Source organism: Hippoglossus stenolepis, chromosome 12, assembly GCF_022539355.2.
Source record: "Hippoglossus stenolepis isolate QCI-W04-F060 chromosome 12, HSTE1.2, whole genome shotgun sequence".
Classification (NCBI taxonomy): domain Eukaryota; kingdom Metazoa; phylum Chordata; class Actinopteri; order Pleuronectiformes; family Pleuronectidae; genus Hippoglossus; species Hippoglossus stenolepis.
In genome coordinates this window covers 17,979,760-18,004,259 of record NC_061494.1, presented here as the reverse complement: position 1 = coordinate 18,004,259, position 24,500 = coordinate 17,979,760, and the positions used below count along the sequence as shown (strand labels likewise).

Below are 24,500 nucleotides of genomic sequence, written 5' to 3'. Positions count from 1 at the left end.
TGTTTTGGTTCACTGCAGGGCCCCCCCAGGTCCCTTTTGCCCGTGGCTCCGAAAAATCCCTAGAGACGCCCCTGACTGTGATGTGCACTATTGCACCAGGCAAGTTCGTATGTATAAGATCTTAGTAAATGCTGAAATCACATGAAACACACACATTTTGCGCTACTTTGCAATTATCAGGTTCAGACTCACAGTGTGGCTGGGGGGTCTCCAGTAGGTCTGGGTGGCCTTGTCGTAGTGATGCTGCGTCCGTTTGTCCGTCTGCCTGTCGCTTTGTCGTACTGAAGCGGGAGCCCTCTGGTGGTGGCACTGACACCTGGCCTGATGTCCTTGAGCAGCCTGCAGAGGCAAGAGGGAATGAGCCAATGAAAGAAAACTGCCTCAAGACCCTTATTTTCCCCTACTTCCACTACGCTGATGGTAAAAAGATTGTCCCTGTGAAGCACATTCAAATCCAACCAAACACGGAAAAGGGAAACATAAAAAGGCAAAACCAAAAGGTGGTGAATTCATGCCTCTTACAATAACAAACCACCCACGGTGCAATTAGACCAAACTCAATTTAACTTTTGAATTATAAATCACTTGAAAGAAGCACTTACAAAACAATAGGAGCTTTTCTTTTCTTTACAGCATAAATGAAAAAAAGAAAACGTGTTTGTTTTTCCAACTACGATCGGTGAGGATTCTTTTTTGTTTTTAATATCAGCAGTTGTCTGAGTGCACAAAAGGAAACAAAGCAGGGAAACCACTCACGTAATTGTCCCAGCTAATAAAAGCAAATATCACCTATAATTACTTGAACAAAAAAAAAGGAACAATATCTTCTGCAATTGGCTGGTTTTGAATTCAGAACCTTATCTGGTTATATTTCAAACAGTAATTAATATATCCACACAGCAGAATATCTGCTTTTCTTTCTCTCCACTTTTTTTTTAGATACAACTCAAATGTGGAATAAAACCGAGGAGGCAGCAAAAAAATGTTTAATTATCACAGTTTTGATTGGAAGTGACAGGCATGATGACCAAATTAGGGAAACTCAAGCCCGGGTAGCAAATGGATAGAATTAAATTCTTTTACATGGTAATTTAGATCCAGAATTAGATTTAACCAACTGACATTTACTTCAAAGCTCAATATTACCTTTATAGTGCTTTTTTTTTAGCACTTAAAATGTTTCCTGACAAGCCATTACCTGATGTAATACCTTATTAGTCTTTTTAAAAAACTCAAACTCAATCAAATATAAAAGACACATAGAATATCAGAGCAACTAATTATTTGCATCAAAACATTTTAAGTTGTCAGATCGTGTCTCTTATATACTCGAATAAACAGCAGCTCGACTTTTCACTGCTACAAAGAATCAAACAGAAACTGATAGTTCTTTCCGGTCTTGGTGAAAAGCTGTTTAAACAAGAAGAGAGTATAAACGTGAGCAGTCGGCCTCCGCAGCATCCAACACTTCTTTCTGTCAAGGGGGACGGACAAATCAGCTTTCTATCTCAGATAGCTCCACTTTCTCTCTCTCTCTCTCTCCCATTATTTCCTTTTCTCTCCCATTCTCTCCTCACACACACACACCCACACACCCCCACACACTATAATGCGTCCACTCCCAGCTCTTCTATTGTTTTTTCATTACTCCATTATGTTCAATTCAGGCAGTTCCCTCTTTCTGTCTCTCAGCCGTTTCTCTGCATTACTTTGGATTTCCTTGTTTACCGGAACCCAAAAGTAAAAATATATTTAAATCATTGTCAGGCACAAACAGCAGCTCCAGAAGTCTTTGCCTTATAATATAAATCACACGACCCAGATAACTGGAGTCTTCACAGACTCTGAACCTGTTTTTACCTTGAATTCACCCGTCTCTTTGCTTATTTGTGTTTGTTTTTTGTTAATTCTTTACATGGATTTCCACGAAACTTGGTGGAAGCATGGGACGTGGCCAAAGAAACATTGCGAAATATGGCAAACATTTAACCTGAATTCCCCCAGAATAATTCATAGATCATAAAGAAACTAGAATGGCATTCAGCAGAGCTGATACCTCCGCCAAGGCCCAACAGACTCCTTAAATTTAATCAAGCTGCACCAAAACTGCACACACCCACAGATATCAGTTCCCTGAAAGTGTCATCACAATCCATGGATTATTCCGAGGGAAACAGGCGAAAAGACACACGATATCTTGCAATATAGAAGAAAGTAATTTAAATGGGTTCTTCCCTTCATTCTTCCAGTTTTATTTCCGTTACCTTGCTTCCAAGCAAACGGACGGACAGGGGTGAAAACATAACCTACTGGATGGAGGTGAAAATCAGGCATATTTAGGGGACTGAGTGTGACTGTGTGCGATTTGGTGCAGCTTGATTGAATTTAAAGAGACTGTTGTGATTTAAAAGGAGGTATGTGCTCTACTCAGTGTTTGTTTGTCTCTCCATTGACTGGATTACTCACAAACTACTGATCTGTTTCCATGACCCAAGAACAGACACATTAGACTTTTTTCCCACTTCTTTTTATCATTACGAGACTCAAGCCTGCACTGCAGGGACAACTGAGAGCACAGGCAGAATCCCATTTTCAGCTTTACTCATGATCTAACTCTAGGTGCCCACATAGGGCTTCAGCAGAGCAAATGTCTCGTTTCCCTCTTATCTTCTCTCTACTTCCTCCGGCGTCTTTTCTCTCATTAATGTCAGGCACAGATCTGAAAATAAGCCCTCGCTTCTTCACACTCTCTCCGCTTGATGAGGGTAAGGGTGCCACAGTGTAGCACCGGGCTGAAGAACACGCCGTGGGTGGGTGCTAATTCTAATTGGACGGAGTGTTTGCAGCGGGAAAAACATGGTGGACAGGCCTCCTATTGACATTTTGGTATTTCTCCATACGGCAAGGGATTTGAATAATGTCAGCCAGGCATACGGTTGTTTGGCTAACAAGGGAGCTTGGTCAAGACATTAATGAATGTTCAAGCCAGCTAAAAGCGAACAGAACGGTTTTTGGTAGGCAGTCAGGACTATGACAGTACACGCACTGGATTATATGTAGAAGCCCAGCAACTCCCCCCTACCGCACCGTGGGCCTTTTATCAGTCACTCTCTTTCTCCTGGGTGCTAAAGACCACAGGGTGATTACGTTTCATTTCTCCCGTCCTTCCTTTCTTTTCACCCGTTCTCTCCGTAAGATCTGATAAACCGGGAATTGGTGTAAACAAAAGATAATGGAAGGCACAAGTTGTGCCCAGACACGTTCAACTATCTCTGTGAGATCTGTGAGGACAATTGGTGCCAAGGAGGTGAGTGACCAGACGAGGGGGTCTTTTGCTCGCAACGCCTGAAAAGCTACATGAAAGCAATCAGCAAACATGAGCACTGAGGCTTTTATGTCCCTGTTTGTGAATGCTTAAAGAAAACCTAGATCCTGTCATACTCGACTAAAGATCAGCCTGTATTGATATTCTACATGTTGCACTGACATTCACAGTGTTTGAGCCTCGATCCTTTACTTTCTGTCAACGACGAGCATCGCCATTGGTACAGCTATTTTTAGAGATAGGCTGCATCCTGTGCAAAGTTTCTCAAAGTTTATTCTGCGATTTCCACCCTGTGCAAAAACAAAGATTGGGCCATAGAACAGTGATGTTAAGTCAGTAAACCTCTATGGCTGAGTGCTGGAAGGTTGGTGCAGTAAGACACGAACAAAGGAAATGGCTTCCAGAAAAGCTGCTAAAGGAAGTTCTGCAAAATCTACCGGCCAAATACAACATCCAACGAGGACCTGTACGAGAAGACAAGCTACAAGAACATGTCCCTGGAGATCAAGATGAGAAGGATCAGATGGCTCGGTCACGTCTTGAGGATGTCTGGTGATAGCATCCCTAAAGCTGGAGAAAGAGGGGCAGGCCAAAGACAATCTGGAGAAGTGAGGTGATGGCTGAACTAGAGGAGATGGGTTGATCAAGCATCAAACAAGGCATAAGACCGTGACGTGTGGAAGAAGCTTACTGCAGCCATATGTCCCACAGGGGCCAATGTGGATAAGTGCGTAGCTAAAAGTCCAATATGTGCACAATATAATACGGAGGATGTCGCTTTTTGCTCTACACTTATTGGTAATAAAATATAAGAGCAAAAATGCGATAAACATAAATAAATAAAGTGCTGCAACGAAAACCTAAAAATGATGAACTGTCACATAAGGCTGGGGTGCGATGCATTTCTCCAAATGAATGCTTACACTGCGAGAAATGTACATTTCCCCCGGTGTGGTATACAATCACCACCTTTTCCGATATTTGACTCGTATTAGTCCTGTTCACACCTACTCACCATTTGTTCCCGCAGTTGTTGCTGTTGCAGCTGTTGACACTGCAACGTGAGCTGAACGATGGTCTTGTCTCGGCTCCTCAGCTCCTCTCTGAGCACCTGCACTTCCTTTATCAGCTCCACCAACTGAAAACACACACATATACAGTCTGCAGTAGCAGGCGAACTCAGTGGGAAACAGGAGGCAAATAATATATATATATATATACACAGCACATACAATCAATCACAGCTGTAAAGCAAAGGCATAGTTATTTACCTGTGATGGAGTGGTATTGTCTTCAATCTCCTCAGGTGCATCTGCTGGAGAATCTGTATCCTCAAGCTGGAAATAAACAACACACACACACACACACACACACACACACACACACACACACACACACACACACACACACACACACACACACACACACACACACACACACACACACACACACACACACACACACACACACAGATGCACAGTGAGTACAACCGTGAGCTGGATCAATGACAATTACCTCAGGCATGCCTCACCTGCAATATTTCACTACGGCAGAATAATTTCACTCTTTAGCACGTATACTTTTCCAACACTGAACTGTCGACCGCCAATGCTCGACACCTGAGGCAGAGCTGCGAGTATGTTCTTGAACATTCAATACCTTCATTTAATCTAGTGCAGAAATGGCCTCACTTGAAAGGCTCCTTAAGTAAGTGCTGCACTTGTACATTTTCTCCCCAAAAGCAGGTCGTCCTGTGCACGGAGAATATTCAGAGCAATAGCTGATAAATATGCATTATTTATCTTCACAATAACAGTCTCATAAATTACTTATTGAATAAAATGTCAAAAATTATACAACAATATGATTTTACCAGGTAATGTCTTGATATCGTAAAGTGTATTCCTCACTTCCGAGCAGCTTTTTCTAGGGTTATATTTATTTAGTTTTATTAATTCATTAAATTCACCTGTTCTCGAAAAAGATTTAATTGTTGTTGATAAATATTTGTCTCGGTCAGCTATCTGAAACTCGTTTGGTTAAAACAGGCCAATTTTATAGTTTCTGAGTTCCAGATCATAATAATAAAAAAGAAACAATTAAAGAGTTGCTAATGTGCCAACAGAAATATTTTACCTCTTGAGGGTACACACTGAAAGTGTTGCAGTTACAGTAATTGCGGTGAGAACAATGAACAAATTTGAAGGAGACTGATTCAAATTAAAAACATAATATCACTTAAGTTGTCCAGGGTAGATTGAGTCAAGGCATAAAGATAATCTCTCATTGTGCGTGTACTTTTGTGCATTTGTGTGATTGCCCAGATGGGGCTGTGTGGGTTGTGTGTGTTCATCTTTTATATAACTTCACATTGTACGACTAGCCCAACCTCACTGTCCATTAAAACCACTAGAAGGAATACTGAGATTTAATGAACATCTGTCTTGATGTGCTTCTTTGTTTACGTATCTATGGACAGTGCAGCAGTGCTGATTGAAACCAAGGATTTAACATTCAAAGCTTATAATAACTCAAACTAACCCTCTGGAAAACATATACAAAGCTGTCAGAGACACAAACAGCAGCTAAACACCAAATAATGGTCCAACCTGTAACATCGTTTTGAGCCTGAGCAGCTGGTTCTTCAGCGAGCTGCAATCTTGAGTCATGTGATCGACTGTGACTTCATCCAGCATCGCCATGTAGCCATGCTGCCTGCCTTCGGAGTGGGGGGGCCGTGAACAGATCCTGGAGGACTTGAGTCCATCATAGTGCTGGAAGACGTGGGCCCTGAGGAAACCACAAATAATCAAAGGGAGAAAATGTGAGTACAGAATGATGCTGGATTTATAGTGTGATTATTTTTCCTTTTTTTTTTTATTCTTTCAAGCCCAGCAAACCTGCTGTCACTGTGGAAGTGATCTGGTCCACTCCAGCGGTGGTGTTTACGCCGCTGCCCCTGCCGACCGGCCCTGTCTGAGCGCTCCATGTGAGACATCCTGCCGACGTCTGGGTTGGAAAAGTTCAGAGCAGAAAAGAGCCAGATTAAAGACACGTAGGTGCATGTGTCAAACAGAGGGGAATAGAAGTGAGAGATGAAAATAAGCATCAAACTTGTGCTACCTGACAGGAAATGTTTAAATCCAGTGTTTGTGATTACTTTAGATGCAGTAAAGCACCTTTGTTGAAGTGAAACTACCACATTTTGTATGGTTTAAGGTGAGCAGCATTTTGCAGAGATGAGAAATCATTTTCCTCTTTCTCTCTCTGCCTGTTTCTGTGCAAACACCCAAACAAAATGCACGACTTTGAGCCAATTTTTTTTATACCTTGTGGTAATGAATACTGCTGTGTATGTCTAAAACGGTCTATTCGAGAATATCTGCATATAAATCACAATCTGATCCACCTCATTCTCTATTTCTCTGAGCTATCTCAACCATCAAATGCAAACAAGCTCGCACCCACACGGTGACAGGCTATTTCATTTTCAAGGAGGCGAGAGGACACAGTCTTTGGCAACACTCAGTAGCACATAGCTATGAAATGAACCACGGCAGCAACAAAATTGACAACTAACAGAGCGCGACCCCCCAGGAAATCATAAGGACCCTTGACTTGACTTTCTATATGCCAAGAGTCTTTGGATGGAGAGAACTGAAAGGAAGAAAAAGAGATATAAAGAAATATTATTGGATTGAAAGGTCCAACTCAAGGAATTCAGCAGCAGTGGTTAAAATTCTTTACCCTGAGTGTCAGCACATAGCACAGGAGCAGACAGCCAGCTTCATACTGAACTGTTACATTCCACAAAAAACAGCTCCCATTCAGCTCAGTAAAAAAAAAAAAAGACAATCCACTCAAAAGTAATTCACTGGGAATATATTCCAACTGGGAGAGAAAAATCCATAACGACAGAGAAACTCGGACGGAGAGGGAAGAGAAATAAGTCCTTGTCCGGTCAGCTGGTGAGCAGTTAAAGGGCCAGAGAGGGGGAAAGTCAACCCAGCTCCCACCACTGTCTGGCTCTGTGTTTGTTGACAGCCTTGTTTTTCTGGGAACTCCCTAGGAACTGGAGCTGGGGAGAGAAAACTGTGGTGGTGGGAAAGCGGCTGAGTTGACTGGTTTATGTCCAAAGCTAGGAAGTCACCAGCTGAGGCAGAGAAGAGGAGAAAAAAGCCGGGGTCTCTCTCCTGTCGAGGGACGTGACAGCTGAATGAAAACACTACACAAGGCCCCTTCTACCCTCTTCTCTTCTTCTCCCCTTCACTTCTTCCTGCTTTGTGGCAGAGTCAGGGTCTCTCTAGGAGGAAGGAAACACCCTTCCATAGCTCCACGTCTCAAGGCCTGCCCCGTGGGCCGGGTCTGACTGGACTCATCCGCCTCTCTCTCTTTCCAGCTACCTCTGGTGACACTAGCTCCACAGCCATGACAGAGGGAGCTATAAATATGTTGAGTTCCCAAAAAGGAGGAGGCAGAGATGACACGTTCACATTCCCCTGGAGGGAACATTCCTGTCCCTCTCTCTTGCTCTCTGTTTCCCCCTCTCAAACTCTACTGTTTACAAACTTGAAGAATGATATCACGGGAATAAAGTTCATCAAGTAACTAATACGGGCCTAAAATAAAGCGTCTCCATGGACATTGCATTGCCTTTAGAGATGTGTTGATTCAACTTTACGGCCATTTTGGAGGCAGAAGGTTGTGATGCGGACGAACTGTACTCTCTTACACTCAGAGAGGTGTTTCTAATATTAAGTCTACCCTCACTGTTATAAACTAAAGCCTCCAGAATGACCATAAAGTTGAACTAACAGCCCTCTAACACAGTTTCAACCAAAGCTCAACATTACGGCCTTTATAGAAGTAGAATTTACTGCAGGACTGTTGCAGGTCAACAGGACTTCTACTAATATGCAGCTAATAAACTGGGAACTGTGTGTAAACTGAATGGTGTTAAAAATTCCTAAGATGTCATTATCAAACCCTAATGCAAAAGAAATGTAATAGAGGCTTGAAGTTTTCACTGTCGAACAATAAACTTTATAATAAATAAATAAAATACTGTAAATATAAAGAAAACACAAATATAACCAATTATACAGAACTTGAAGCAGGCTATTTTCCTGAAATACACCTCTTTTCTGCATTGTTTATTATGCAATAGGTTTTTATGTCAGCAAACATAAATGCACAAAATGGAAAAGTCTTTGAAAGGCTCACGATTTTTATCATCCAACAAATAGGCTCTAATCCCTAGATTATGTGCACATGCATGTATGGTCGACTCCCTTCCTTGAGGTGCAGTGGGAGGCCTTGTTTAGACATCCTGAGCCCGTCCCTCCTCCTAAAACTATAGTGCATTAAACACATTATGAACTTACAAGTGAAGACTCACTTCCCAGAATTCATTATATTCCATAACACGTGAGGTCATTCTTCCTCAGCCCCTCTTTTCCTCCTATCTACTGTATGTGATACACACGATACCTGATGAATCCATAATAACGTTATCAACCACTTTCATGTGGTAATGATGTGACCTGATCTACAAAGACACTATTTTATTCCATTTTAATGAGATACTCAGTACTTGATTAGATTAGAAGTGATAGCGGGCGACTTCAATAGATTCTGTGTGATATCAGAACGGGAGTGGTGGTGTAATGTGTGAATGGTAATTGAGGTATTAAGGCTAATAAAGTAATCATGGTAACGACATGACAATCAAAACTCTGCTCCTGCGAAGCCTGTGTGTGCCGTGCCGTTGTTATAAACAGAGGCAGACAGTCCGTGCTTTCTCCCTAGTGCTGTAGAGCTGTCATTCAGAGCCAGTTGAGTGGCAGTAGTTGAGTCGTAATTTAATAACTCTCCAGCGATCATATTCTAGCAAACCCCCGACATAATAGACAACAAGGTGTCCATTAAAAGATTTAAATGGATATTGCAGAGGTAGGGCTCCACCTGAGGCAAGGCATGATTAATTTTATTCAGGCCTTTATATGCCACAGAAGAATACTGCTGGAAATAGAAAGCTCAAACTTCGGTAACACATTAATTTACAATTACGGCCACAGCGCTTTTTTTGCTGGAGGTGTCCGCTCATCTCGGAAATAATGGAAACCCCTCCAGCCAATGGAACTGAAACATTTGTCATGGTTGTAGTAGAATAAATCCTGTGGAGGATAACTGCAGGTACATAAAATGTCCGTGTGTGTGTGTCTGTGTGCTCACCATGTAAGCCATCCTCTGGCAGGTCCACATCAAGCATGAGGTCGTCATCATCCAGCTCTCCAGTTCCCCGAGGGTCCAGGTTGTTCAGGACATCCTAAAAACCAGAAAATGAGAGGTAGCATGCACGTTGCATTAGATAACATCAGAGGCACATTACCAGTGCATTAGAGCCATTATATGATTTTGTGACTGGGAAAATTGAGAAATATCTAGACATCAGGGGCCATGTACAAAAATAGACAATGCACAAATAAACAAATGTGGTGTTTTCCTGCTAGAAACAAAGCCTTGATGGCAATTTTCATGTGAAATATGATTTTGAAATTCTAATACGTCCAATTTGTCAGAAATGGATGTTCAAGTGCTCCGGGAACATCAGGATCCTTCAGTCCGTCTTTTAGCATAATATGATATGAAAACCTATAAATTGTAGCACACCAAGGTTTAATTTCAAGCTGGGACAAATATACACAGTATATAGTAATAATATTTCTTCTTTTGGCCACATATATGAAGAGGAAAAGGACACCACACCAGGAAGGACTCCACAATGTAATGGAATGGAATCCTTCCATGATAAATGAGGGACATGTAATATTCCTGCAGTCATTGTAGATGGGGATTTTAATTGAAATGTGATATTTGTACGCTCATTTTTCTGTTACGTGATAGTTATTTTCACTCTCTGCTCTTTACAATTTTTCATCATTAAAAAACAATTTCAGAACCACTGTTAATGACTTTTTTCCAACGACACTGTTCCACACTTTTCTCCCACACCAACAGCACAACAGCAGGAAGACGACACTTATTCCGGACACCACGCCACAGATAACAAATCAGGCTTCTGGAAAGAATATCATTTGGTTGTGAATGATAATACAGGGCGCTTTGAAAAAGCCCCAACAAAAACACTTCTCATAACAGCCTCGGAATATGCAGCTAGTCTGACTGCTGCGCTGCCGTCTGCGGAATAATTCAAAGCATACCCAAAAGCAAAAGAATGAATCAATAGTTCAAAGCTTTATTTTTTTCCAAGGCAATTTTGTGCTTCACGAAACCAAATTGACAGGGCTTTGACTACAAGACACAAGCATAAAATTACTCATTACTGAAAATCTCATGTGTTGCGTGATAGCTGACTGGCGCTCAGTGTTTCAGGCTTAATGAAGAAGGAATAATGAAGGAAATAGAATAAACAAAAACACACTTCTGCAGTATTTCCGAATACTATCAACCGAGACGTGGGTGGAATCTCTGTCGCTTGAAGAGTCCACGTACAAATCAACCACACTCATCTGTTTTATTGTCTCTCACTTCTCGCCTCAGATTCCTGTCTCCATGTTCTCTTCCATCCACCCTGGTGCTCTCTCGTCTCTTGTCTGTAACCTCCCACTCTCTGAATACAACAGTTTGAATGTTCGGGGTGAAACAAAGATTAGATACTTTTCTCTACTGGAAGTGAAGCCCTCTTATTCAGGAACAGCCTGTTCTACACGCACACTTTCTCTGCTGGAGTGTTTGAAATATGCTTGCATCAAAAACAGGGGTGTAAGTGCATCCTTCCACGCTTCCACACATTTCAATTGAACAACTTTTCATGTGAATTATAAACATGAGCAGCTGCAAGTCCACCATCAGTGACATAACTCGCAGCTCGGTACAAAATCCCACACTGAGGTGTGTAGGTGACAACGTCTCTAAAAGAAGAATCTAGATGAATCTGTAGATCAATCCCAGAGTCAGAAGCAGTTACGCTGCCTGTGTTAAAATAAAGTGCCATCATTTCTGTCAGTAAAACAGCACTGACACAGCAGACCTCTTGTTACAATATATGTGCATTGTGTTATTACTAAATTTATTGGATGGCCGATAAAAATTAGATGAGCCTTTCAGAGATATCTGTAATAGCATTTACGTTTCCCAATATGCACAGGTCAGAAAACTTTTATTCTACACAATAAACAATGCAGAGGAGAGGAGCATTTATGTTTACCTTTTAACAATTAAGATAATCAGTCAAGTTGTATTTATTTGGTCGTATTTGTGTTCTCTTCTTATTCATAGATACTTATAATGAAGTTTATGGTTCAATTATAAGATTTTAAGCCTCCTTTACATTTCTTTGTCGTGGGAATCATTGCCAAAAATGTTTTACTCCCTACTGTGGGTATGGGCCACAGCCCTCAAAACTCCATATTGTCAGGGTCTATAATAATTATCTCATTACAGCTGTCTGTGCGAAAGAAGAAAATCACACTCAGGAGAAGACATGGGTTTATAGGTTAATTACTGAAATGACATAACAACAATGTTCTGTAGAAGTATTATATGTGTTCCGTTTATTTACACAATACTTTGCTGTTTTCATACATCAACTCAAAAATATCCGGAAAATTGGGTCCAGACATTTTCCAGTCGTTTGCTTTTCACATGTAAGGAACACAGCAGCGGGTCAAACATGTTTATAGCAGCAGAAAATTCAGGAGGCAGAACATGAAGTATATATTCCACTGCAGAAAGCCCAGTGTTTTTAATTACAGCACATGGGTACCAGCGTCAGACATGTGTGTTCTGAAATACAGCCCTGCTACAAAATTTCTGGAAGATGTCAACGCACATCTAAAAGCAGCTTTTGTGTTGCTGAGCAAAGTGTTGAACCAGGACCTGCTACAATGATCTGTGATCCCACTGAGGCACAAAGACTAATCCAACTACTGTATCATAATGTTATTATTAATATTAAGTTGAGTATAAGAGTTAACTGAAAATGTATATGTATCACGAGGAGTCGAGTTGTGGACCCTCACATTAGACTTTGGGATCAGCAGCTGTTTAGAACTATTATCGAAATGCATCTGAAAAGCAGCTTTGATCCAATTAAGTTGTAGCCGTTGTACTTGTACTCACTGAGGGAATAAAGATTTTACTTGTAGAAGTATATGAATCTGATGGATGAGGACATGCATATTTTTGATGCAGACACCCAGAGGCGCTCCATCAATCCACACCCTGCGGCATGAGCACCGTTCGGAATGCGAGTGTTTCATGGTACACTCTGTTCCCACCAACAAACACGGCCGGATCAAACACTGATTAAAACTTCAAAAATCGTCGGGAGAGGTCTGAGGCAGAACTTCTCTCACTTTGACAGTTTACCCTGGAATGACCTGCGGGGGCGTCTGCACGACACACACGCACAGCTAAAGAAAAGCTCATTACAGATACCTTAATTCTACCCATTCTGCTTTCTCCCACAGAATCTTTTTTGGGGATCTCTGCTAGAGTTTGGGTTTTTTTCCGTGGTGTGAATGCAAAGTAGCACCACGGCACTCAATCAGGCAAAAAAACAGGCAGAGCAGGCGGCTCGTTTTTCGGTTCAATCAAACAACTTCAAACATCCACAAACTTCAACTTTAGATAAGAGAGTAAAAAAATCAATAAGTGCCAGGGAGATGTTTTTAGACCGACTGTACTCGTTCCTCTCCGACATCTGCGTTGTTCTCTTCTCCATTTCACAGGAAGTATACGCCGCTCCTCTCAACCCCCTACACCTCTGTGTTAGTTTCTAATAAAACCACAGTGGAGCTGCTCTATCAGAGGAGGGTGGAGAAATCCACATGGAACATACATTTGACAAAGATCATTAGTTTTCTGAAGGTCAAACACTTTCCAAAAATAATGCTCTAAGAATTACTCATATATGACATAATCACTGAAGCGCTGCCTATATGTTGAAATGGCTCTGGTTCCACGGTAATGTGTGTGTGTGTGTGTGTGTGTGTGTGTGTGTGTGTGTATATATCATAGATTATGACATTTCTGTGTGACATTACTAAACAGATTAGTTCTTTATACTCGGTATCTTGGGATTTTCCAGTGATTTTGATGGAGGTTGTGTTTTTCAGCTCTTGAACTAAAGCAGTTTGTCTTTTTTTAGAGCTTGTTTTACTGAGTATAATATTTGTGACATGTACATCCACTATAAAAGCCTTATTGGTCTCATGTAGCATACGTAGCTAACAACTATCATAAGGTCTAAATAAAACTCCTTTTTTATATTGATTCATCATTTATTCTCTTCTTTTCATTCTTTCAGCTGTGGCTTTAACAGGCACTCTGTCAGTTTCCAGTCAGGTAGCTTAAGGCAGGGCTGAGACAACGGTGAAACGGTGTTTTGCAAACTGTCGAATAAAACCGTTTTTTAAATACTAGCAAGGTCTCATAAACTGAAGCGAACACAGACAAATGTTTAACTGCCCTTCTGTGTAACAGCTCACATGGCGGTAACACTTCATTGAAAGCGCTCTTTCAAGCATTTATAAGCAGGTTATATTTCATACTATATTTTATATAATTAGAGCTGTGTTTGACTCTAGACTTCTGGTTGTGGGCAAACACATCACAACACTACACAGAGTGTTAAAAAACATTTAATGCTATAACTAAAAAAAGAATAACTGATTAACTCCCTTTCAATTCTACTTTGCTGTTCGTTCTCAATGTTCGGTTATGGATAATGAAATTCAACTCCCGCAGACGTTTCACAGTGAAAGCCTTCCAGGAAAAGGAGTGTTTTATGCCCCCTGAACTGCTGGAAGGCTTTTACTGTGAAACTAATTGGGGATTGTTGAGCGGGGGAAATATTCTCTAATTATAACCCCGTGTCGAATACACCCCATCTCTTCCCAGTCCCAGCTGTGGAATTCACAGTAGAAAAGGGGTCATAATTGCTCAACTTATTCTAAATTATAATATTGTTACGCTCAAATTCAAACCATCGATTGCTTTCTCCCCCACATTTGGCACTGAAATCCACCAATGGAAATATTATTTTTCTACACGACATATGCTTTGTTTCTGAGATGCAGAGACAGAAACAGGCGGTGTGGAGGAGGCTGGCTGAGCGATAGTTTAATTAATTGTTTAAGGAGTGATGGCAGCTGCAGGAGAGAGCAAAGAGAGGAGCCTCAAATCAGCAGTACGTTCCTCCCAGGTTTATCTTTCTCATTTCACTCAGTGCTCAAGATGTTTGTGTTGTTATCGAAATAACCACAATGTGTACGTCTGTGCAGTAGTGTGCTATATATATATATATATATATACACTGACATGATTGCCTTAGTCATGAGACTGACCTTGGTAATAGAAACAGACTGTGCCAATAAAGGTGTCTTGTGGCACAAACTGTAAGATAATTCAGGTCTGTGTGTTTAAACATCGAGCTGTTTACTAAGACCATGATTGTTTGAGAAGGGGTTGTTTCCCCAAGTTTAATTTAGTAATTACACTGTTAATATACCACTAGTGTCAACTAGCTAAAAGGTGATAATTACTTTGAAAGAATATGTTATTTATATTTTTGTACTTTCTACAGTGGATAGACTACAATTGACCCGAAATATTAATAAAATTTAGATTATATTATAAGATTATATTTTTAGAGAGTGAGGTAGAGGGATTTTTGTGCTATATGCTTTTATTCATATTTACCACTCATTTACTTTTTTGTTCCTTTATGTAAGATAAAAGAGGAAGGAGGTGATATAAATTGTAAAAAAGACAAAGAGTCATCAGAAGATGGAAGGACATAATGATCACTATCCCCCTGTGCATTACACAGGGATAATAAAGGACATGAAATGTAAATGAGACTATAGAAAGTTGAATTAGAGATGAAGGTTCACAAATGAGACATCTGAAAGTGCTTCAAATATCTGACTAGATGAGCAATGCACGTATCTGCAGCATTTAATAGTATCTTCTGTAAACTTACTTACTAGAAATACAATTTAATGAAAAGCAAACCTTTGCTTAGAAATTGAATTTCCGTGCTATCAGTATTTACACAGTGGCACATTATCTCCTCTGCTGGATCTGCAGTGCACCTCGACACATCTGAAGCAAAACAATGACTCGGAGATAGAGCTATACAGCATTTATAAAAGAGCTCATATTATGCATTAGAAAGCTGCATTGAAAGGTTTTTTGACATAGTTCAAAATGAGATATGACAAGTAGATAAACCTTGATTCTTCTTTCTCTTTTACTCAGATAGTAGACCACTCCATAAGACTAATTTCAAAAGGAAACTATAGTCTGAAACAAACCATAGAAATCAAGCTATAATTTTCTAACTTAATTGTGTTCTAACTGACGCACTGTGCGGAAAGTGAGTATTATGTCCAATCATGGTGCTGCCAGTAAAATCCATAGTCAGATGTATGTAAAGATGGACCAAGCGTCTTTCCAAAAATGAAGCCAAAATATCCCAAATACAAACACTGCCATCTTGCACATTTGGAGCCAGAGAGCGCAGTGACAATCAGGGGATGGAGCCACGGCAGCAGGGTCTCGCACAGGCACAACCAATCGTGAGTCAGACTCAGCTGTCAATCATGATGTTTTTATAGCATTAAATAGGTAATAAAAAAACAAACTTACCAGAAACTACCAGGCAGCGATCTATAGACGCTTTGGCTTCGCTTGTGGGAAACTTCTCATATCGTCCATCTTAACATACAGTCTATGGCCAAATCTCTACGCTCATTCAGGAGCAAACCAATCTTGTCAGGGTAAGTTGTTTTGCTTTCATTCTGCCACTCTCCTGATATGTTATTGCCTTGTTCGATCTCAAGAGCAGCCAGTTTAAAATGTTCAATATGTGAGAGCCAGTTGAGAGACAAAGTGGTTATAAAAAGCCGCCTGGTAATGAGCAATAATAATATAACAGGTCGTGACTGTGATTTTAAAACTCTCAAGCATAGGCTGTAATTTTCGGGAATGACTCAGAAGGCTGTTGTTACAAGAAAAATATTAGTGTCGGTAAGTGTAAATTAACGTGTTAGTGTGTGTGTGTGTGTTGGTCTTTAAAGAAAGCAGTGCAAGCACAAATACGCACAAAACCATTGTTTTCCTTGAAGGGCTGCTGCTGTCAATTTAAAAATCAAGACAAACAAAAGCAGGTAAGCTACAAGCCTCATTAATGCAGCAGTAGAGCCGGTTCACTGGCACTATGTTCCATAAATGGCTGAGCACTCTGAAGACAAAGGGCTTAAGCGCCCCACTCATTCAAACACTAATGAATTGACCTGTCTCAGCCCGGCTCCACAAAAGCCTAAAATTAGAGGCAAAATAAATAAATCAGGGATAAGAGGTGCAAACGGAAGCCCGGTGACAAACCAAAGGATTATGGAGCTGCCAGTAGTTTGTTTGGAACACAGAACCAGGAGAGAAAAGGGGGCATAATAACTGTTAACAGAATTATACGAGGGAAAAAGGGAAAAGGTTTCATGCTGTGAGGTGGGACACTGGGCTGTGATGTCGAGGGAAATCGATTTCTTCCAGTTAAAACTCCCAAACAAACACAAGGTTAATGAAATTATCAGAATCTCTGTTAAGGGAAAAGGCTCCAAACCAAAACGCAGCTTTAGTTTGGCTGAATTGATTCTCAAAGTTTCTTATTCTTTTAAATGTGAACAAAAAGTTCATGTGAAGATGAAACTTGGGAGACAATAAGCTGTGATGTAACATATACATGCATGTGATATTGTAATTCATTTTATTACTTCCGATTACCTACTGCATAAAAGGGCAAATTATCTAGTTTTCCCCCTGGTGGCTGGCTGTAGTATAGGACATAAACCCATCCTCCTCCATGTTGGTGGGTGGGACGTGGAGCAAACTAAAAAAGTCAAAGTACACGTCAAATAAATGAGAAGAAGGTTTCTGTCTTTTTAGTTAGCTCTTATAACACAGATGGATGTTGAAGTGTTCGTGCTGCTTGAGGAAGTTTGAATTTGTTATTTGATGCGATGAAAACGGGGTCGTCATGATTGACAGCTGAGATTGACTCATTATTACTCTAGCTTGTAAATCAGCCGGACGTCAATACCACAGCTCCACACCATGATCACCCCCTGGGCACACTGGGGCTCCAAATGATGTCAAAAGTGCAAGATAGCAGCAACCGTATATATCTGGAATATTCTAGCTTCATTTTTGCACATTCAGAGGAAGTGAAAACACACCATATATCCTCATATACAGTCTACGCACTTAACAGTATAATATAATCCGATCACACAATAAAATACTCAACGCCATGATTTTCATCCGTCTGGCACAGTTCAACCGAAAGGTGAAATACAGTGCAGAGGAACTATATTGAACAGGTGCAGCTATTATTGTCTCCACCCCCACATATCAGCAGCAGAAGCATCAGTGTGTTGAACTCCTACTCTCATTCGCATCCCTTTCTGTTCCTATGCATTTGACTGACAAAATAAAAGAAGCAAGCTCACGCACTTGTACATAAGAAATACTTAAACCTTTTAAAAAATAAATTGTGCTGTTACACACTAAAGCTGCCGAGACGTGGCCCTCCATCTCACAATGCCAATTCTGTAAAGCCGGTACTGTACCACACTGCATGGTGCATCATGGGAATGTTATTATAAGCTCAGGTAACCCACTCCTTGATTTTGGCATATGAATGCAGATGGAGCCATGTATAGCCAGAAAATGCTGGCACTCACAAACAAGGAACAGCAAGCACACGGAGCGCTGTTGTTTTAAGGATGCACAGTGCCCCCAAGTGGACTGAGCATGCCACTGCAGTGTGTCAGTGTGACTTGCCGCATGGGACCAGGTCTTATTCATTCTCTCATGCAGCAAAAAAAAAAAAAAAATAGCAAGTTTCAGTTACATATATGCAATGAACACCAATTGCAGAGTGTTTTTTTTCCCCCTTTATTCAAAGCTATGATTAAATGCTTTAACTTTTTATATAATTAGATTAGGCTGGCATTTATTTTCCTCTAGAATTTAATTGAAAGCAGAACCAAGAAAGGAACAATCTCCTGCAGGAAAAAAAGGGCACTTCATTCAACGACTAACAAAAACAAAGATACAGTGTTATACACAACATAGATTAAGCAGGATAAATCCGCAAGATTTGCTAATCATCATGGACACAGACACTGCTTTGTGGCAGGATTATATTCATGGTTCTCTTCTCCTCAGTGCGAGGAAGTATTTACTGAGCGAACAAGGAATGAATGAGACAAACAGATGGAAATTAAAAAGGAGAAAGGGGTGGAACAGAGAGAGCTCGGTGCATCCAATTACTGTAAGTGGGCCCATTTTCGCTAATCATACAGCTATGTAAAGTATCGCAAAGGCAGATTCCCCATAGAGCTGATCTTCACACATCAGCAATCAGTCACTAAGTCTCTCTCTCTATCGCTCTCTCTCTCTCTCTGGTTCTATCCTTTACCTCTCTGTGCCCTTTTTTTCCTTCTAGCTCCTACTCAGTCAACAGCCACCATCAGATCTTAGCAGACACTAGTACCATACCCTTTCCTCTCTGACTGGATGTCTGTACCCCAATAAAGCGGCTTTCAAACATGCACTGAAGTCTGAACATTTTTCTGAAACGTTCAGGAGAGGCTGTAAGAATCAGTTGCTCTCATCGTATTGAAATGTCTGTAAAATATCCAAGTGAGCCCGTGTGAGAACAGGAACATTTCTGGAAAACTCACAGCGAGTGGGCGTGTCAAAGACATTTCTCACATGTGACGAACGCGAAACTGGAAGAATACAATCACCTCAGGATGAAAAAACAGGAGTCATACACATAGAAGACGCAGATGAAGATGTCAGCTTGGTAAGAAAACTCGATTCCAGAGCTTTGAGTGATGACGGTTGACACCCGTGTCGATGTGCTGTAAACAAAAACATTGCTACCTTATGCCCCGCCTCCTGCGTGCTCTTCCCAAGCACCACCCATCACCTGAATGTTCCTGACATTTACCTAACGAATCCGCTCTTCATATGTGAAAGGAAAACTCTATCATTGTACACACAGCATATGTTCAGAAAGAGTAGAGCTTTATACTGAGAGGAGTGTCAAGACAACATTCAAGATTACTTTGGTTGCCGTTCAAAATAAAGTCAAGAGTAGATTTTCTTTCAGGTTACACATGCTGCAAACATGCATTCAGTCATTTCTCCACAGTGGTGTTGGGTGTCGCTGCATTAGCCAAGGGTGGGAGTAATGAAATAACAGTCTTCAGTCACACTCACAGGGGAAACACACCCTAGAAGCCCTGTGGCTTTTTTGATTCACGTAGAAGTGAACTGAAGTGAAATGTTCAGATCTCTTATAATCCATCCAGCATTGTTATGTGGAAAATGTTACATGTGAAAAGAACAGCACAGTATGTAAACTTAAGGGGGGGCCACAAGATGGCGAAATCTACAAGCTGTGGTTTGAGCCATTGTGGAATGTCGATAAAACTTTCAAAAGTCAAACAAGTCTAGCACATGATGACAGTTTAACTAATCTACTATACAGACACACACACACACACACACACACACACACACACACACACACACACACACACACACACACACACACACACACACACACACACACACACACACACACACACACACACACACACACACACACACACACATATCTTAAGACATGGTGAATGACTCTTAATCACATACACATGGCTAAAGCACGTGTGCTCAAACTGACAGCAGCAGTGAAGTACAGATAGAACATCCAGACACATTTGTTAGCACATTGTTTACAATTTGTGGTGATTAATGTTTCAACATCACATGGTGAAAGTAGTAGAGACAAAAAGTGTTTTATATAATTTATAATCCAGCTCATTTTAAGCTCTTTATGGCATTCCTGAGATCAGGTGCCTTGGTACGGGAACACACAGGACCCGCAGCGAGGCCAGCGATGCTATTAACTCACAGTTGGTGGCCAGATCAAAATTCCTCTGAGAAAGCCAGAGAGACGCTGGCATGAAATGGCTGGTGAGAGCTGGCAGTAAGTGCTAGTCAATTTTGTTTTCCTTCTCAGCCTTTGTTCCGCTCATTTAATCCCAAATTATAAAGAGAGGATGAAGGAATCATATAAAAGTGACACTGATTAAAGAGCAAAGACAATTACAGTGTGTCAAACCCCCCAAAAAAGGCCCCAGTCTGTAACCAGGAGACCAGACTTAAGCCTTGTGGAGCATTTGTGCTTGACAATGAATTCACGGTACATTAGAAGAGTAGGGTCAACTCCATATTAAGGAAAAATTATCTTCACAACACAAAAAGTGATGCTAAGACCTGTGCTACACAAAGCTTGACGTGTTCTATGTCATTCTGATGCATTTACTTTCAAAACGTAACAATTCTTTGACACACTGTCAGTGTTACTGTGCACAGCGTGTCCAACTCTGGATAAAAGTTTCGATTTTCTAAATAACTTATCATTGTCACTTATCTGGAATGAACTGAAAAACTAATTACTGATATTTCAACACCTTTTAATCTTACTCAGATAAAAAATACCATAAATCACAATGTGGTAATAATACTATGGGGCAAAGAAACATCCATGACATCTATACAATGCATGTATGCCTACATTTAATGTTATCCCTGCAAATATTAGGATGATGTACTGTATATAATGTTTTTAAAGTGTATATTCTAGACTTGGTAGTAAAGTATTTTGATCGGGTGTTTGATTCTTTTTCTCTCTGTAACGCCCATGTTATTTTTAAAATACTTCCATTTGAATAATCTACATCAGGTCCCCCCTTTAAGGCCTCACAACTTTTAGATTTCGTCCTAACCTCTCTCCCTAACCTCTCTCTCCAGTGTTCTTGGATGAACCCGCTACTCAGTCACACAAGTCCTTTCTTTGCCAACTTTCAATCAGTTGAAACTGCAACAGCTTCAAATATTCTCTCAAGTTTTTAAGCCTAAGTGGCTGAAAAGGGCAAAAGGGTTTTGGCATCTCTCCATTTCTTTCCTTCTTCTGAAATATGCTACAGATCAATCCGCCACTGGTGTGAAGGTAGGAGGAGTGGAGGGACGAGGGCTTGTTGGCAGAGGCTATAGCAAGAGTTCTGAGTTCATTATCAGTTTATCAGAAACTTTTGTGAAATTATATTAGAGTTGAAACAATTTAGTGTATTACGTTTAATATTTATCTGTGTTTTCCTTATTCTGAAATCGCAAACATGGTGAAAATGGTACCAGTTGCTAAATTGTTTTGAAAAAGACAAAATGTTGGGACTGACAAACTAACAAACTTTGTTTTGCATTGAACACATTTATGTCACATGCTGAAAACTTGCACTCACCATGCTGTTGAGCTCTGAATTATCAAAGCTGTCTAATGGATGATTTCCGGGTCCCCCAAGAGGCTCAAGACCCTCCTCGTCCCACATGTAAGTTCCACCAGAGCTGTTGGACGGTGACAGCTCAACAGATGAAGCCTGTGGGACATCACCTTGCTCTGGAGACAACACTAGTGGTCCCTGGGAGTCCTCCATAGGGCTTTCTTCTTTATGTCCTGTAGAAAATAAAAACTCAGGGCTGAAAAACTGACACAAATGTTACATATACATTTAGTTGAACCTCATTTTATTTTCCTTTATTTACCTTCCAGATCTATGCTGTCCCAGTCGATGGTCTCATTGAGAAAGCTGTGTAGACGGGTTTGGGTAGTGGTGTCAGCTGTCCTGTTGTCAGGCATGTCCCCATCACTGAGCAAATCTCCCATACTCTCAAAGTCATCTAGAAAGTCTTCACTGGTGTCCCCTCTGTCTAGAGATGAGGCGGAAGATAAGGACATGTCCTCCAGAGTCTCCCCTGCAGCCAGGCACAAGCTTTGCATGACCACACCATTTCCTGCTCCGTTGGCCCCTCCATCTCCAGAGCTTCCATCACTGTCACTGTGAGAGTCTGCTCTTTCAGCCTCACCATGGGGCTGTATGCCCAATGACTCTTCACACTCAGGGGCAGCTGAAGTTCTGACTTTACCTTGAAAAAGAGGCTTCTGCTGCTTGGCCTGCCCAGATCGAGCCAGCTTGTAGCCCAGAGCCCCCATGCTGCTGCCCAGTGACTTGGTCAGCACACAACTGGGGAACAGAGGCTTCTTCAGAGCACTGGGAGTATTGGGTGCTGATGGGATAGACAAGGTAGGCAGAGAGGAGGCAGCAGGAGGAGTTCTGCTGTACTGAAGTCCTCCATCTAGACTCCCTGAAACTCCCAGGCTACCATTCAGGCCTCCAAGTCCTAAACCAACTCTTCCATTGCTCAGCTGAGGGGGTTTGAGGAAAGTACTGCGAGGAGGCCGGAGCTGAGTGTTGGCCAGAGGCTTGGCTAGCTCCACAGCTCGGTTAAAGGAGAAGGACCGTGTCATTGATTGGGTTGTAGGAGAGGGAATCTGCTTGAAGTGAGTGAAGCTATTTGAACGCACCATGTTGTCCAGTGCCAAGGTCTTAAGGCTTTCACTGGACTGGGACAGGCTGTCTTGAGAGCTGCTTCTGGGAGTGCTAGAGCCTAACCTAGGCCGCACAAGGCGAGAATCTGACCCTGGAATGCTGGAGCCAGTGTGACCATTTTTAAGACCTCCGTTTATTGGGCTTTGGCCTAGCTTGGTTCCTACTTTCGGACTCATCTTAGAGGATTGCTGGGGAATTGCCTTGGGGCTAGACACAGCAACCACCAAAGTACCTGACCTTCGAATCTTGGGTGTCCCCGGAGTCCCACTCTTTACATCTTTTGCTAACGAGGGACGCTGCATCGGAGTCTTGTCTTCATCTCCGTCCCCAGAGCTGGTGGAGCTGTGGATGGACAGCGCATCGTCTCTCTTCCATTTCAAGGAAAAAGGAGAGGCACGGATCAGACTGTTTGGCTGTGTTGCTGGGGGAGTGCTCTTTCCATACTGGGTAGGGGTTGTTGGCTGGGTAGAACCATTGGACAAGGGATTAGCACCGTTAGTCGATGAGCGTCCACCAAACTTGGGCAGTCTAGATACCATGGTGGACTTGATCGATGCTTTTTCTTCCATTAGATGCCAACAAAGGCATTAAGGAGCATGGAATCACATACAACTGGAGAAAGAATAAACAGAGACAGATGAAGAGATGATTAGATTTATAATGTAAATGATTTAACTTAGAACAATAATAACCATTCATTGATTTCATTAAAACTCCACATTATTCCACCAGCTACCACATTGCGTATCTTTTCTACATCTCCCTAAAGCTGGGTCAAATAAAATGACTAAAAACCAATATTGTGACTTACCATCATCAAACTCTGTCACTTCACGTTTGAATAAAAAAATAGTACACTACAAACTCACTCTATAAAATATGAATGTACTGTGTCCATCATTTCCATCTAGACTAACAGTCGTCCTCTCCACCTGCTGCAGTTGTTGCATGTCTGTCTCCTTTACAACGATTGCTGACTGTGAGGAGCATTAGGGATTAATCTGGCGAGCTTAGAGGGTGACTTGAGACTTTGTCACGACAAGTCTGTCTTGAAGCATTCACGTGATCACATGAGAGACATAAAGGTCGACTTACTCTTTCTCTATGCATTAGGGATACACCTCAGAGTAGCAATAAAGCAGTAGTTAGTGATGCTGGACTCTGAATCTGAATGGCCAGTAGCTCGCTATCTAGATAACTGCATCTTCAGTCATTGTGATGATATTACACTGACCAGTATTTTGATGAGGCAGCAGTGGTTGGGTAATGTAGGGGTGGTACTCTTGTCTAGGGCACCAAAACAATTAGAGCTGTACATGCTTGTGCACATGATATACATATAAGCTCCCAATATTGAATTGTAAATTAAAGGAACATTCGTAATGAGACGTTAATAGAGTGATGAGCTATTCCGTTTTCAAAGGGTTTCTCACATGACATGACCTGTAGCTGGCACTGACTTTTCTAGGTTGTGGCGCCAACATGCCCGGCCAACAAAAGAATGGGCAAACAGATAGACAACGCCTGGGGGGCAAGGCACCAGTGCTGGGAAGGTAGCCAGCATACAGTGAGCACTGAATGCAGGGTGTACAGCATGTAAAGCCAACAGAGGGGGGGAACAC

The 24,500-nt window shown here is 41.4% G+C and overlaps 1 protein-coding gene across 7 annotated transcripts in view; it reads right to left on the bottom strand.

Moving 5' to 3' along the window:
- ccser2a (coiled-coil serine-rich protein 2a) overlaps positions 1-24,500 on the bottom strand; it is a 57,315-nt gene that overhangs the window by 17,214 nt on the left and 15,601 nt on the right. For all 7 annotated transcript variants that reach the window (XR_004698086.2, XR_004698085.2, XM_035173375.2 and 4 more), the window contains 8 exons: positions 22,034-23,490; positions 21,733-21,944; positions 9,560-9,653; positions 6,226-6,334; positions 5,935-6,115; positions 4,597-4,662; positions 4,341-4,463; positions 193-339 (listed from right to left, as the gene is read on the bottom strand). Coding sequence is in view for 5 of the 7 variants with exons in the window: in XM_035173375.2 (XP_035029266.1) it covers positions 193-339; positions 4,341-4,463; positions 4,597-4,662; positions 5,935-6,115; positions 6,226-6,334; positions 9,560-9,653; positions 21,733-21,944; positions 22,034-23,447 (2,346 nt within the window). In the remaining 2 variants the exon portion in view is untranslated. The remainder of the gene's footprint in view (positions 1-192; positions 340-4,340; positions 4,464-4,596; positions 4,663-5,934; positions 6,116-6,225; positions 6,335-9,559; positions 9,654-21,732; positions 21,945-22,033; positions 23,491-24,500) is intronic.